We start from the raw sequence: 15,036 nt of genomic DNA on the forward strand, positions 1-15,036 counted from the left end.
AAAAAAAATCTGAAAAAACTGAAATGGTACCTAATACAATTTTAGATCTTCAGAGCCTTCATGAATTATGAGTGACTTTAACATTCATGCTGACCATTATTCTCAAGGGTAGTTAGTTGTGGTAATTGACCCTTGTTCTTACTGAGAATTGCTATTTGTAATCAAAATCATTAAGCAAATTTTGCAACGACTAGACCAAAATCTTTGAGCAAAATTTACGGGTTTGAAATGATCATCCTAGGTCATTCTTTCCTCTTCTTTTTTTTTTTTTTTTAACATAAAGAGGAATACATGCAAGTAATTCCCTATATACCTCCCGAAGAAGAACATTGCACTCATGTCATCACCTATTCCATTTCACCCTGCTAAACCTTTGCATCCTAAATCCGACCAACCATCAATCCCATCTATCAGATATTGTTTCTTCTCCTTCTTCCTTCCACATTACTAGTAGTTATACACTATAGAGTGATTTCTCCCTCCTGCAAAACCATTAATCCTCAGGAAACTACTATAGTTTAATTTCTTCTTGGACGCTACCAACGGATACAAATATTGATCAAGATGAGATGGTGAAGAAGATGGCTTCTTTAATCGGTGTGAGATGCTGTGGTTGTTAAATCTTTCGAGAATTCCTCAAATTAATTTGTGAAGTTAGAAGTTTTTCTCAATCGACTCGACATTAACTCCAACACAGTATTGAAATTTTTTGTGTGAATAATGTGTTGGGGTACAAGGGTGTAATATAAATCGAAATTGGATAATATGTGCAAAAGATAATAAGATATTGATGCCAAGGAAGTTGAAAACTTTCTTGATAACCGCCCTGCAGGAAGTTGGATTTGCGCGGCAGGGTATTATTTGAGTTTGAGACCAAAAATGCTACAAGGACTAGGACATGCACTATCCAGAGATCGAAAAGCGTTTTGAATTTCTCCATTTATTTCCATCCATCTTTAGAGAAATTCTCAATCTTGATCATGCATTAATTTTGGAAAGAGCTGTGAAGTATGTCGACTGGTTTTCCATTTTTTTTTTTTTTTGGTTAGTACTGATTGCCCACATAAAGCTTCTTCTGCTTCATATTGGCAGTTTTTGCATACAAATTGAATGAAATAAGGCAAGAATTATCACAAGCATTGAGGGGGAATACTGCATTCACTGACGAGAATGAGATCAATTTGGTTAAACGTTCAAAAAACTTTTGTGACATCTCCAGGACTTTGTTTCGATCCTCGAGCTGAATTTGGCGATTCAACAATGTGTTATTTGATTTTGATGAAGGCAAATTGTGAAGTGCCGATGAGGGTAGGCGCCCACTAGTACCTAAAAATGAGTACTAAAATGTAATATTGATATTTGTTGAATTGGTTAAGTGCTTACCTGGCTAATGGTAATTGAATTTCTACGTTACTGAATTCGACATTATAGCATGGACTCATTGATGAATACATGTGCACATATATCTCTCTTGGTTATTTTGAGCCAAAAACTGGTACAATTTTAGTTGCTCAAATTGATGATTTTGCAAATAGTGAAGTCTATGTTGGCATGGTTAGCTTTGGATTCGCCATGTACTAGGGACAATTGGACCTTGATTGGTTCTACAACTAGCTAGTAACTCTTTTGTATATTGCCTTCTTGCATACAGGAACATGGTACAAGGCATTTGAAAGATTAAACGTCAATCAGCATAATTCCTTGATGGCCAAATGGATTAATAAAAGTTCAACAATTGCGAAAAGAAAAGAAATAGAACTTCAATACTTTAGGTTAATCATGTGCATAAAGACCACCAAGGGCACTTCAGAAAGAATCTTTGTTTTCTCATTTTTATGCAAATGGGAACGCAAAATTCGTAGCTGTTGATCATCCTGATATATATATATATATATATATTATTCTAATGCTAAAAGTATAATCATTTAGTGCTTATAAGGTGATTAATTTAGAACCAAGTAACGTGGATTTAGCTCATCTTTTTTTTTTTGGCAACGGTAGAATTCCTATAGCCTAATCTAGAGGGAAGGGGAGGAAGAGTCGATGTGAATAGAAACTCCATTGAAAATGGCCAATTAAAGCCGCCACATATTGTGGATTTAGCTCATCCACCTCTATGAAATCTAAGCTTCAATCAGATTTTATGCTGAGATAATGTTCTACCTACCAACATGTGAAGTGACAATATCTATATATGGTGATGGAACCGACCGACACTGGCTCACGGTTGCATAATGCAATAGTGAAAAGATGCAAAATAGGTTTGTCGAGAGTATGGGAGGATAAAAGAAAAGTTGGGCATGAAGAATTTCACATGCAATGCAACCAGCATTTGTTGGGTGTACAAAATATGGCATTTTATTGTTGTCTTAAAGCTTGGATGAATTGATCAAAGATTCCAAAGTACTATTTCGTCTCCATATCATGACTTGGGATTTTCTTGCAGAAAATCATGGAAAGAGACATTACTTGATTGACTACTAATGTCTCTAGGATCAACACCAACATAATTGCATGTACATATGTTCAATGCGCACAGAATAATAAATAATGGATTAACTTTTTATACAATGATAGAATGTAGTGATTTTTTTATACTAACAGTTTTAAATATATATCACGTGTGCATGATTTGAAATTCAAATTCAAATTCATATTATGTAACATAATTTAGATCTGTTAGTGTAAAAAAATATCATACATTAACAATGTATAAAAATGCTATCCATAAATAATAATATCCACTTCGTGTTTAGGCATATTTGCAAGTGTGCACGTAATGTACTCTTGTGTGCAAGTATATATGTTAAAGTATCTATAAACATGCATCTATGTGATTTAAAGATTCCAATTGTCAAATTACTCAGTTATTTATGCTTCATGCAATAAAATGAAGTTTTATTATTTATATTCAAGTTTATAGACAAATAGTCATATATATATATATGTATACACTTAAAAATGAAAAATCATTGATTAAAAATTTTCTTCACTTATTTGTGTGTCAACTCACTTACATACGTAAGCTAGTTGCATCATGTCTTAAAAATAAGAATAATGAATGCACAATTCAAATTTCGGTCTTAAAAAGTCTTTGCAAATTATGCACAAGTGATTAAGCTATATGGAGTAAAATACATCAATTTGAACTCCACATATTTTTCTAGGTGTTAAGCATTAAATATACCTAAAATTACATTTACACTAATTTCAAACAGTATATCATCATCTTATCAATCAAACATTATCCGTTCGGTTATTGGTAAATTAAAAAAGAAAAAGCAAACAAATGATGATAATGAGTAGAAGATGTATGGGTCTTATGTTATACATCTCCTCGTTATAGTATGTTGCACAATTTCATAAATCGACAATTGTTCTTAAAATTCATAAGACGAAAATCTTTTTTAAATTAGAAAATAGAATAAAAACTTTTTTTTCAAAAAAAAAAAAATGGGGAGAACAGTTGAGTCATAAATGAAGGGGAAGTGATGGAACGGCCGTCACTTGGGCAGCACGTGAGGTGCAGCCAATATCGTGAGGGCGTAGTTAATTAACAGCCGCTACGTGGCGTTGATTTGACTTATGGAATCACGTGAACGCCGACGACCGCCGCAGCCAATAGATGGAGAGCGTGGTGGCGTGGCAATTGATAATTGCACGGCTTGTGACTTCATTATTCGTCTGACCAGAACCGTTTAGTCGGTTCTTTCGCCGTCCATTATTGTCCCCACTCTACTTCTACTTCATAGGGTAATACCAAATGATTAGGCTATACTACAACGTAATAAATGAAGCTTTTTTTTTTTTTTTTTACCCTGAAGATGGTTGGGCTTTGTTTCCCTGAACTTGATGGCACATAACAAAAGGATTAATCTTTCTTCATTAAAAGTGCATGTAATTAGTTTCGGTTGAATTTGAATTTCAAGTTTTGTTTATATGGCATGTATTGAATTCTACTGCTGTAAGACAATTAATCACAAAAACAAATGCACGCACAACATTTAAATAGTAAATTAGGTATATTAACTAGTTGAGATCCTAATTTAGTGGTTAAAGTCGAGATTTCAGAATGGAGAGATTCTATAGGGTTAAATTCCCTTTCTTCTTTCGCTTCTTCAACCCCTATTTAATAATTCAATTTTGCACTTAAACTTAATAGGTTCATTCCATCCAATTCAACACTTAAGGTACATTTGATAAAATTGAAGTCTGAAAACTGAAATTTAAAATATAAAATATGAATTAATTAAGTTATTGAATTGTTAAATAATAAATTTTATACATTTGAATATATATCACATTAAATGATAAGTAAATAACTCATCACTTATTTTTTGGAAGCAAATTTTGTCTAAAAAATGCAGTGCCACTTAATTAATTCAGATGCTTAATTTTTTGTTATTAAACGCGTCTGAACATATTAAGATCTGAATACATTAAATTTAAGTGTTGAATTGGGTTATCAAATAGGGCCTTAAATTTAATAGATTCAGATCTTAACATATTCAGACGTGTTTAATAACAAAAAATATAACATCTAAATTGATTAAGTAACACTGAATTTTTTAGGTAAAACTTGCTCCAAAAAATAAATGATAATATATTCAATTATCATTTAATGTAATATATACTTAAATATATTAAATTTAATACTTAATAATTTAATAACTTAATAATTTCAAATTTCAGTGGTGAGAGTTTAGTTTTATCAATCGTCGCCTGAGTCATGAAAGTGATGTGTTCATTATCCATAGAGGTGCTTTAATGGCCCAAGTGTGAGTTTCAATACTTCGTGAAAATGAAATTAAATCGTAAAAGACATTGACAACAGCGACATTGAATATAGATGCGTGCCTTTGACATTGAAAGTCTTGTGCATTAGCAAGTTTCTATGTCGGTGATTAAAGCAATTAAAAATAATTTGATTTCACTAAGGTCCACTGAGATTTGGCATAATTACAAAAAATCTCCCATTGCTAGTAAACTTTATGATGAAGTGTAGTACATTGTTTTTGCCTTTTCACTTCTGCAATTTAATTTCATAGGGTCCCTCCTCTCATCCCAATTATTTTCATGAAACTTGATATCATCCTTTGGTGTTCAAAATAAATATCGTCCTTTTCAAAATTCCGTGAATTAACTTTGAAAATATAATCATATCACTTAACATCACACATTAACCTCCAATTTAGTGTTCGAAAACAACTATTCGGATTACGACGGCATGTTTATTAAAGACAGTTTATTTTTAATTGTAGGCAAAGAAAGACATTAAAAAGGAAAAAAAAAAACTAACATGATGGCTGCAGTTAGGTAAAAAAATTATTGCACATCTGGTCATTAACGAATAAACAAATATGTGGCAAGTAATGAAGAATATTCATTCAGGCAAGGGTAAGATTCATGCATTGTCCAGATTCAAGAGCCATCAAAATTCCATTTTTAATTTACAAATTTTGGAATGTAGTATAATTTTTTAATAACATTTAGTCGAGGGGTTGAATTTCAACTCAAAACATAGATTTGAATAAGGATTTTACACTATTACAAGAAACTAAGACTTCAAAGACCGCGTGAATTAAGAAGAGGCTGTTGGCAAGGTCCAAGTGTCTTACAATTGAGGGAGCTAGGTGTGTATAAATGGAGCAGTAGACTCGTTTAATATATTATTTGTTCGAAAAAAAGGACTAGTTTAATATGTTAACGGGCTTCTCTCTATCTTAGACTTTGTTTCGATTGTATTTTTCTAAATTTTTTTTAGAAAAATTATTATAGCGATTTAATATATATATATAAGGTAAAAAAACGATTTAAAAATGTATTCACGAAAAATATAAAAATTGCTTTCCAAACAAAGCTTTAGTTAGTAAAACTTGTTAACTTTATAAAAGGGGAGTTTGTGTTGAATCGCGTTTCTGAAAGATATAAGTTTGAATCAATCTTTGAAAGAATACATTCGTGATTTGCTTTTGTTTCAAAATAACGTAACATTTCCTTCCTTGTAAACCTTTTTCCCTTTTTCCCGATCAAAAATCAAAGGGCTAGTTTATTACTAAAATTTTCTAGGGTCAAAGTTCAATTTTCTAAATTTTCACTCTTTTAACCAAATAATATGCAAATACTTGCTTTTATAAAAGAAATATTCAGCTAGCAAAGCTTTAAAAATCTTGGAAATGGTTGCCCCATTGTCCCACATTTCTTTTGTTGATTGAGGAGGTTAAAGTTACATAGGACAAAATTAAGGTTCTCATAATTAATCTAAGACTGACATCCCTTTGCTTGGATGTCAGACATTTATTGGAAATTTTTTTTTTCACATTTCACACTTGTCTCGACTTCCTACGTAGTTGAGGAAAACATTATTGGAAAAAAAAAAATTGCATATTTTGCAATGGTATTTTCGTAAAAATTCAAATCACCTGGTTGTTTAATGCTATTGAATTTTAGAACTTCGTACGGGTCATAAAATATCAGATTAGGTAGGCCAAATTGTATATTTGTTCCTCAGGAAATAGTTAACGACTTCTTGCAGACATTGAAGAGGAATACATGCAATAAAGTCACGAGAAATCACATGGCCGAGACAGGCAAAGGCCAATGGAGTTACTATTTGCAGTATTCTTGCCCCATTGGCCACCATGAATCTGAACACTTTGTCCTCTGTGTATCTTGCGTGAAGCCCACAACATTAAATATTTTGCTTCATTATTATCATTATTTTGTTTCGGAAAAGCTAGAACTTGTTACTGATTTTGGGAACCAATCCATGGCCACAATTTGATGTTTTAGAAAAAGCAAGTTTAAGTTGCCTAATTGTTTTCTTCTCCTTTGCTTATTTCTATTGGACCCCTTGACCCTGATGGGACAAGAAACCCTAGAAAGCTATATGATCATGAAGATACACTTATTTGCTTTTGCGTGGATATTTAGCTAGAGGGAGAATCAAGAGAAGGGTTTGTGGGGGCAGTAGTTTTTTAGCCCACAAAATCATGTCTAGTATGTGTAATAGTAATAAAAGTTTCTCTCTTTTTTTTTTAAGTTGGTATTTTTAATGTGCAATAAAAGTGAAGTCATAATTAAATTAGAGATTCTTGAGTACATTATAGTGCATTAATCTTATAATTTGTTTGTAAGTCTTTTATTAGCTATTATTCTTTTTTGCTTGATTCTACTCCAAAGGATTCATTTAAGGTGTGATGATGAAATGAAACTTAGTCAAGTATTCAACACTATATAGGTGCATGTTTGCTGAGGAGGGAATGTGTATATTATAGTACAAGGAAGAGTGTATTTTGCTCTTAGTAATTCCTTGACAAAATATATGTAAATAACATTTAGAATTAATCTTATATACGCTGATAGTTTATATATGATCCTGGATGAACATATAATGTATATGCAAAATTTGAATTTAAAATTCAAATACAGATTATTTATCACACGTTTAATGATGATAGCGTATATATTGTCAGTATATAAAAAATTTAGCCTAACATTATGATTTGTCAAGAATCACTTTTTGATTGTACGAAGAATTCTTATATCTTGATTAAAGTTAGATCAAATGGTGACATTATATCTACAGAGATATGTTGCTAGCAATGATAACTTCAGTCCAGTGTCTCCATCATATGCTCAACTAGTTTAGGGGCATTAGGTCTTTGTGCTTTAACTAATTCATAGAAGGTCTCCTTTCATCTTCAGTTTGTTTATTATCTACCTAAATCAGAAGAGAGGAATATTTTTCTTCAATGTTTGATTTTGTTTCGAGTTGCTTCTGTTATAAGGTTCATAAGAATTAAAGGACATTCCACTTGTTCCTAAAGAAAAGCTTTGCACTTATGTGGTTATCAAACAACATCAAGTATATTATTCTATGCCTCAGATATTTTGACTTCATTATAATTTATAATTCTTGATGTTAACATGCTGCTTAATTGGGTAACCATTTGCCTAAGCAACAAATAACTAAAGGAAAAAAATGTGTAAACATGGAAATCACATAGTTACTCTATCATCTAGTAGATTTGTATGCATTTTAGACACAAATAGCCTAAATGGATATCTTTATTTTTTTTTCCGAAGACGACAACTATTGTATAACCTATCTATTCTAGACTACAGGGAAGGGAGAGTCTAAAGAGGGTGTGTTTGGAGCTAGTAGGTACACAGACCTTACTAGACAAAGGGAGTGCTAAATGGATATCACTATTATCTTTTTAATTCTAAAGACTATAAGAAGTTAAAACGGTTATCCCTTAAGACCGAGAATTTTTTCCATTAATTCTTTTTTTTTTCTTCGACAATGATGTTGGTCATCTTAAATTTGTTAGTGAATTGATGGGGATATTTCATCCGTTTTAATGTGATATTTGCCCACTTAAGCTAAAGATCTTGCTTCCACAATGAAATTTGGTAAATAGAAAGGGCCAAAATAATCATCTTATAATACAAAAAGGAAATTATTGGCTACAACTTGCACTTCATCTATATCCAAATTAAATGATGCCAGATTGGTCTTTCTTAAACTTATCATTTGTTTTGTGAATGTTGGTTAGAGAACCATTTGCTCAAAAACAAAACGGTTGTTAAACTATCATAATCCAAAATCTATAAAAGTGAAAAAACCGCATTTTAGTGTCAAAAGTGGCTATAAATCTTGTCACCTTTGTTTTAATCACCAGAGAGTAATATTCACTTGAAAAGAATCAAATGATTAGCTATCTAGTATACAAACTAATTACTATGTTTTATCCTGTCATGTATATTTAGTTGATTTCCTTCCCTGTAGTTCTTAATCTTTTTATTTTTATGTTTTCTTTTCTTTGATATATCTAATACCATGTACCATACATATATTTAATTCTTATCAAGAATAAAAAAAAAAAGCACAAAATTGTGCTCAAATACTATGCTGTCACATTTCAATTATCTTATACATATACAAAAAAAAAAAAAAAAAATTTCAATGTGCTAAAGCTTTTCCCTCACATACTTAATGACATTAAAGATTCTCACATTTATCATATCACTTCATATATATGATAAATTTGAGATTTGTGTGTTGCACTCGGTTCAATGTTCATAACTTTTAAATTCAAACGAATTTTTACTAAATCAATCTTGAATCTTACCCGATCTTTTATTAAATCAATCTGGAATCTAAGTTGAATATCTCGACTTGTTACACAATAATATGCTTTATTAAGTTTGATTTGTTTGATCACAAAAAATTTATCTAACGAACTCAAGTCATAAAATTTTTTTCAAACACATCCTTTGATTAAGCTTGTTTTCCAATCAGCATCAAATTACTTCAACCTTGTTTTCTGAAACAATCCAAGAATAAAAACTTAACTTTGCTTTGCTTTCTTGCTTGCTTAGAGATACCATGCAAAGCTTGCAAGTGGACCCCAATCAACCCATAATCTAAGTCTATCTTCTTTAATCATCATAATCATAAATAAAATCATATAACAACTCAAAATCTGATGTAACTGATAAAGTGATCAGAAAGAAAAATGTATACCAACATTTTCTCTTTCCAAGTGAAGTCCCCTATTCTCTCCTTCCCTGCCGGGCTACCCCAACCGGTGGCTGAAGCTCCACAACAAAAAAGCAAGCTCGAAGCCTAAGAGCCTACAACCAAAAGCAACAAATAAAACAGAAAAGAAACAGTAGCCCCATTCCCCAGACCTCGGCCCACCCTTCCCAGTACCTAAATATTACCAATCGACAGTTAGCTAAAAGAGTCTCAAGATCCTAGCCTTTCAGCACCCCTTTATAAATCATTTTCATCTCTCAAATGGGTTCTCAGTGTTACCTTCTTTCACGTGAAAAACAGCCCGGAAAGTAATTCAATTTGTGTCTGTTTTTGTAGTGTTATTGATAAGTATGACTCAGCAGGCTGTGGTGGCCGGAGGAGATGTGAAGGGCTGCTCCGGCGTAGGTGGCAGTGATGATGCCCGGACGGTGGTGGTGGGAGTGAAGCTTGATGCTCAGAGTAGAGAACTGCTCACTTGGGCTTTGGTTAAGGTTGCTCAGCCTGGGGATCGTGTCATTGCCCTTCATGTTCTTGATAGTAATGGTATTGTAGTAAAATCTTTTCATGGCCTAACAACAAGTAGATTTTGGTGGGTATTTTTCTCCGGAATGATGAATTGGGAAATGCAGTTTTCTGATTAGTCACCATGACATGGCAAAATGCCGGGGGGGGGGGTGGTGGTGGGGGGATTTCTTTGATTCTCCGTTTGATTATCACGTCTTTGGTGAAATGGGTTGTTTTTTTTTTTTCCTTTTCACCTTAAGGGATTTTTTGGTGAATTTTATGCATTTTTGGTGTGGGCAAATGTCAATCAAGTTGTTGAGGAAAATTTTAGCTTATCACTAATGTTTCTGTTTTTACTTAATGGTTGCTTGATTGATTGATGATTATGGTGAAATGGGATTGTGCAGAAATTGTGGATCGTGATGGGAAATCATCTCTGCTGTCTCTTGTGAAAGCTTTTGACTCTGTTCTTGCAGTGTATGAAGGCTTCTGCAACCTCAGACAGGTGAAAATTGTTTATTGTACGGTTGTTTTGTTCCTTAATTGTAGATAAAAGGTTGTTATCTGTCGAATTGAGCAAGTTTGGGTTTCGTTGAAGAATAGTAACACTATTGGTGGTAGGTAGTCTTTTGCTTCTTCTTCAAAGTAATGTACTTGGGCTCCTTTTGTTAGTTGAGATGTGTAAAGAATTATTTGCAAAGAAACTGTACTTGCCCACTGCAATTTTTTGTCGGTGGAAGATAAATTTTTCTGGTTCCTTAATTTGAAGGTGAAATAATATCCTTTTTTGGTTATAATATAGGTGGATCTCAAGCTAAAGATCTGCAGAGGATCATCAATTCGCAAAATTTTAGTTCGTGAAGCAAAATCTTACTCAGCAACTGAGCTTATAGTTGGAACTTCAAGGAATCATCATACCATCAGGTCATCAGCCTCCGTAGCTAAGTACTGTGCTAAGAAGTTGGCCAAGGATTGTTCAACTTTAGCTGTGAATAATGGGAAAATTGTCTTTCATAAAGGGGCTCCATCTTCATCCAATATCATCGCAAAAGGTAGTAATTCTGCTTATGGAATTCATTTTATGCAATTTAACATGGTTTTTGATATTGTGGAAATAATCACTTTAATTAATTTTCTTTCTTTTTTCTTGTTTGGCTGCAGAAATTGAACATCATCATAGGAATGGTCTATTTAATGCACTTCAGAGGTCTCTGACTAAAAATAACAAAGCAATCACTGATGGCAATTTGGCAATGGGAATGATAGTATCTGACCACGTTACTAATGGGACTTTAGATCTAGCGCCAAAAGATGGTGATTCTAAACATGAGGATGGTTTCTTAAAAAAGGGTTGTCCTATTTGTTCTCTTGCTACAGTATCTGAAGATGATCGCAATACACAATCAGCAAAAGAATCTTCCTGTGATGGCAGCAATGGAGACTCAATGGCGATAGTGCCATTACAAAAGATAGAGGCTGCATCTAGTTCAATTTCACTGTTGATGAGGGAATTGCCTGAAGTTAGACCTGGTTGGCCACTTCTTCGCCGAGCAATATTATCAAACAAGCGAAATTCTAGCAACTCCTCAGTACGTCAGATCTCTGTGGTTCAGTGGGCATTGCGTTTACCAAGCAGACATTTTCTGTCAATTGATTCAAATGAAAAAGGAAGAGTTTGTGATCATGACAAAGATCAATCCCCCAAAATAGATGGAGAATGTGGTGCAATTGTTCCCATTGGCAATGAGACTCCGCCTGCTCCTGCTTCTTCAGATGGCATATCGAAGGCCTTACCAAAGGAGTTGGAGGGTCTCCATGATAAGTACTCAGCAACTTGTAGATTGTTTAAATACGGGGAACTTGTCTCAGCAACATCAAATTTCATCCCCGGTTTGCATCTCCCTCAACCTCTTGTTTAAGACGTTTGAAACTGTTTGAACCTCTGACTAACTTAATGTCATTTTGGAATTGTAGAGAACATGGTTGGTAAAGGTGGAAGCAGTAAGGTTTATAAGGGTTGCCTTCCTGATGGAAAGGAGCTTGCTGTCAAAATTTTAAAGCCATCTGAAGTTGCGTTGACAGAGTTTCTTCTGGAAATAGAGATTATTACTGCATTGAATCACAAAAATATAATCTCTCTTTTTGGTTTTTGTTTTGAGGACAACCACCTCCTTTTGGTGTATGATTTCCAGTCAAGAGGAAGCCTTGAAGAGAACCTTCATGGTATTTGTAATAGAATTCTTTCAGTTTAGACGTGCACTTTAGGGAAGGCTCCTTTCTATCTCAATATACTTATCCTTCGTTGCTGGCATATGAATCAGGTAACAAGAAGGATCCACGTGCATTTGGATGGACCCAGAGATATAAGGTGGCTGTTGGTGTAGCTGAGGCACTTGAATATCTTCACAATAGAGATGCTCAGCCTGTGATTCACAGGGATGTGAAATCTTCTAATATACTACTCTCTGATGATTTTGAGCCTCAGGTAGTGGCTTTTTTGTTTGTCTTAATATTAAGCTCAGGTTTCATGTTTCGCGTATCTCACAGTTGCTTCCATTTTTTCCAGCTCTCTGACTTTGGACTGGCTAAATGGGCTTCAACCACTTCAACTCATATAACAAGCACAGATGTTGCAGGAACTTTTGGGTTTGTGACTAAACCTGTTATTTTCTAATGCGTATTACAATTCAAATCATAGCAAAATCAAGTAGCAGCTGGAGATATTGTATATTTGTACATTGTAAAGGAAATTCTTAGATTATAGTTGAAAATCTTGGCTACCAAAAGAAGCAGTGAAGTTAAGAGAAATCAGAAGGTTGTGAACTTCTTGGAGTTTGATATTTGCTTGTGTTTCTTATCTAGTAATTTGTGCTGCTTGACAGTTACTTGGCTCCTGAATATTTTATGTATGGAAAAGTTAATGACAAGATTGACGTGTATGCATTCGGAGTGGTCCTTCTTGAGCTTATTTCAGGAAGAAAGCCTATAAGCAATGACTCTCCAAAGGGCCAAGAAAGCCTTGTTATGTGGGTATGTTTCTTTTGCGTGTTGGTCTACCAACTTCTAATTCCCTCATCTTGGGATGTTAATTGAAGGCGAAATTCTTTTTTTTTTTTTTTTGCAGGCAAAACCAATTCTAAACTCTGGAAAATTTTCCCAATTGCCAGACCCAAGTTTAAGTAGCAATTATGATGGTGAGGAGTTGGAGAGGATGGCTTTAGCAGCTGCACTTTGTATTAGACGTGCTGCAAGAGCTAGACCTCAGATGAGCCTTGTAAGTAGCTTCTAATCCTCTCCTGATGTTCGATTGCACTTTATAATTCTTCTATTGGATGATTAGCCCTATAATGGAGTTGACATTTTCACAGTCTCTTATCTCAAAAGAATGGTGATATATTTTTAAAGCATCATCTCCTGACTAGATTGACGCTTATGCATTTGTGGTTCAATTATGTTGTTTACTGGCATTTGGCAGATTCTGAAGCTCCTCCAAGGTGATATCGAGGTGACTAATTGGGCAAGGCTACAAGTGAATGGTTTAGAAGGGACTAATACTGTTAAGCTAGTTGATAGTTTGGAGGGCTCTGATGCTTTAGATGATGAAACTTTTTCACATTCCAATCTCCAATCCCATCTAAACCTTGCGTTCCATGGTGTGGAGGATTCTCTTTCCAGCATCGAGCAAACTATTTCACTGGAGGACTATCTACGAGGCAGATGGAGCCGGTCATCAAGCTTTGACTAACTGCATTACTGCACAGAATGCAAGTGGACATTCTGTTCTCATTCTTTTGTAAATTGCCTTTTTCCCTACTTTGATTTAGCAATTCCTGATTCTACGCTGCATCTTTGTGTTGCTCATTGGTGGGTGTTGGATGAGAGGATGTTTGCGGGTTTGCCCTCCTCCTTCCCGTTGTATTCTATGTAGCAAATTGATGTGCTAGGATTTTGGTATTTTTGGTCAGTTCTCTTCTCAATCTGAATGATGAACTGAACCTATTTTGATTGTTCAAGATTGTTGGTCAAGTGTACACAAATGACAAATGAGTATCAATAAATACCTTTCTCAAGAATTGTGTCTCTACTTTAACTCCCTTCCCCTATTCCCTTACCTTTCTGAAACTCCTCATCCCCATTCTCGGTGTTATGAGAGCCTCATCCCATTAAGAAATAATGTCAATTGTAATTATACGATGCATATATAACGTGACTGTAAATCTATTACTGAGTTTTTTAAAAAGAAAATTCCCTTCTTTTTCGATTCAACCCTTCCCATGGCAGCCATTCACCAGTCTCTTGCCTCATTTTTCTTCTTCTGTTTACCTGGTGTGTTCACTGACCAGAAGTTGCTCGGCCAATGCAGGCAGCAGAATTCCATGGATACATATCTTTACAGACTAAATCATTACTTGATATGTCTTTTTGGGTGAGTACTATATCGACCAATATGCATAATCATGCACTTTGCACTTGAGCCAATGCTTTTAGGTGGTTGCTTTAGGTGTTTACTACTTTTTAATTTGGCCCTCTCATCACCATCCTTTATGGGATTCCCAGTATAATAATTGTACCTGCTTTACAGTGTCACCTTTTTCTCATAGACCATAGAAAGTCTATGGTGATTCTGCTTATGAGAAGTCCCAATCAGGAACAATATATTGACTGACTCCTACCTTTACCTACCTTTTATTACCTCCAACATCTGCAACTCAATTCATCCATAGATGTTCTATGGTCTGCAACTTACTACTGGTATTTTGGGACCTACATGGCACAAGTTCTTGTTTTTCCCCTCATGAGCAATGGCAAACTAGCAATTACAGATTTGATATATTTCTGATTCCCCCCCCCCCTCCCTGCCTGTTGTGTTTTCTATTGTTCTCGTTGGACAGTTGAAGAGCAAAGAAGAAATTATGATTATACCAGATGATCTGGCCTGACTTTCTGTAGAATAGTGGTCAAATGATGATGGTTACCACCAATGC

General features: G+C 34.3%; 1 protein-coding gene across 1 annotated transcript; it reads left to right on the top strand.

Moving 5' to 3' along the window:
- The first annotated feature begins 9,502 nt into the window (after positions 1-9,502).
- On the top strand, positions 9,503-14,124 carry LOC113712292 (protein kinase STUNTED-like). Its single transcript, XM_027235645.2, has 10 exons — positions 9,503-10,090; positions 10,459-10,556; positions 10,854-11,103; positions 11,213-11,941; positions 12,026-12,274; positions 12,373-12,536; positions 12,618-12,697; positions 12,934-13,081; positions 13,176-13,325; positions 13,527-14,124. The coding sequence occupies exons 1-10, from the start codon at positions 9,898-9,900 to the stop codon at positions 13,794-13,796; spliced, it is 2,331 nt and encodes a 776-aa protein (XP_027091446.1). The 5' UTR covers positions 9,503-9,897; the 3' UTR covers positions 13,797-14,124.
- Positions 14,125-15,036: the final 912 nt, after the last annotated feature.

This window comes from Coffea arabica, chromosome 10e (assembly GCF_036785885.1).
Source record: "Coffea arabica cultivar ET-39 chromosome 10e, Coffea Arabica ET-39 HiFi, whole genome shotgun sequence".
Classification (NCBI taxonomy): Eukaryota; Viridiplantae; Streptophyta; class Magnoliopsida; order Gentianales; family Rubiaceae; genus Coffea; species Coffea arabica.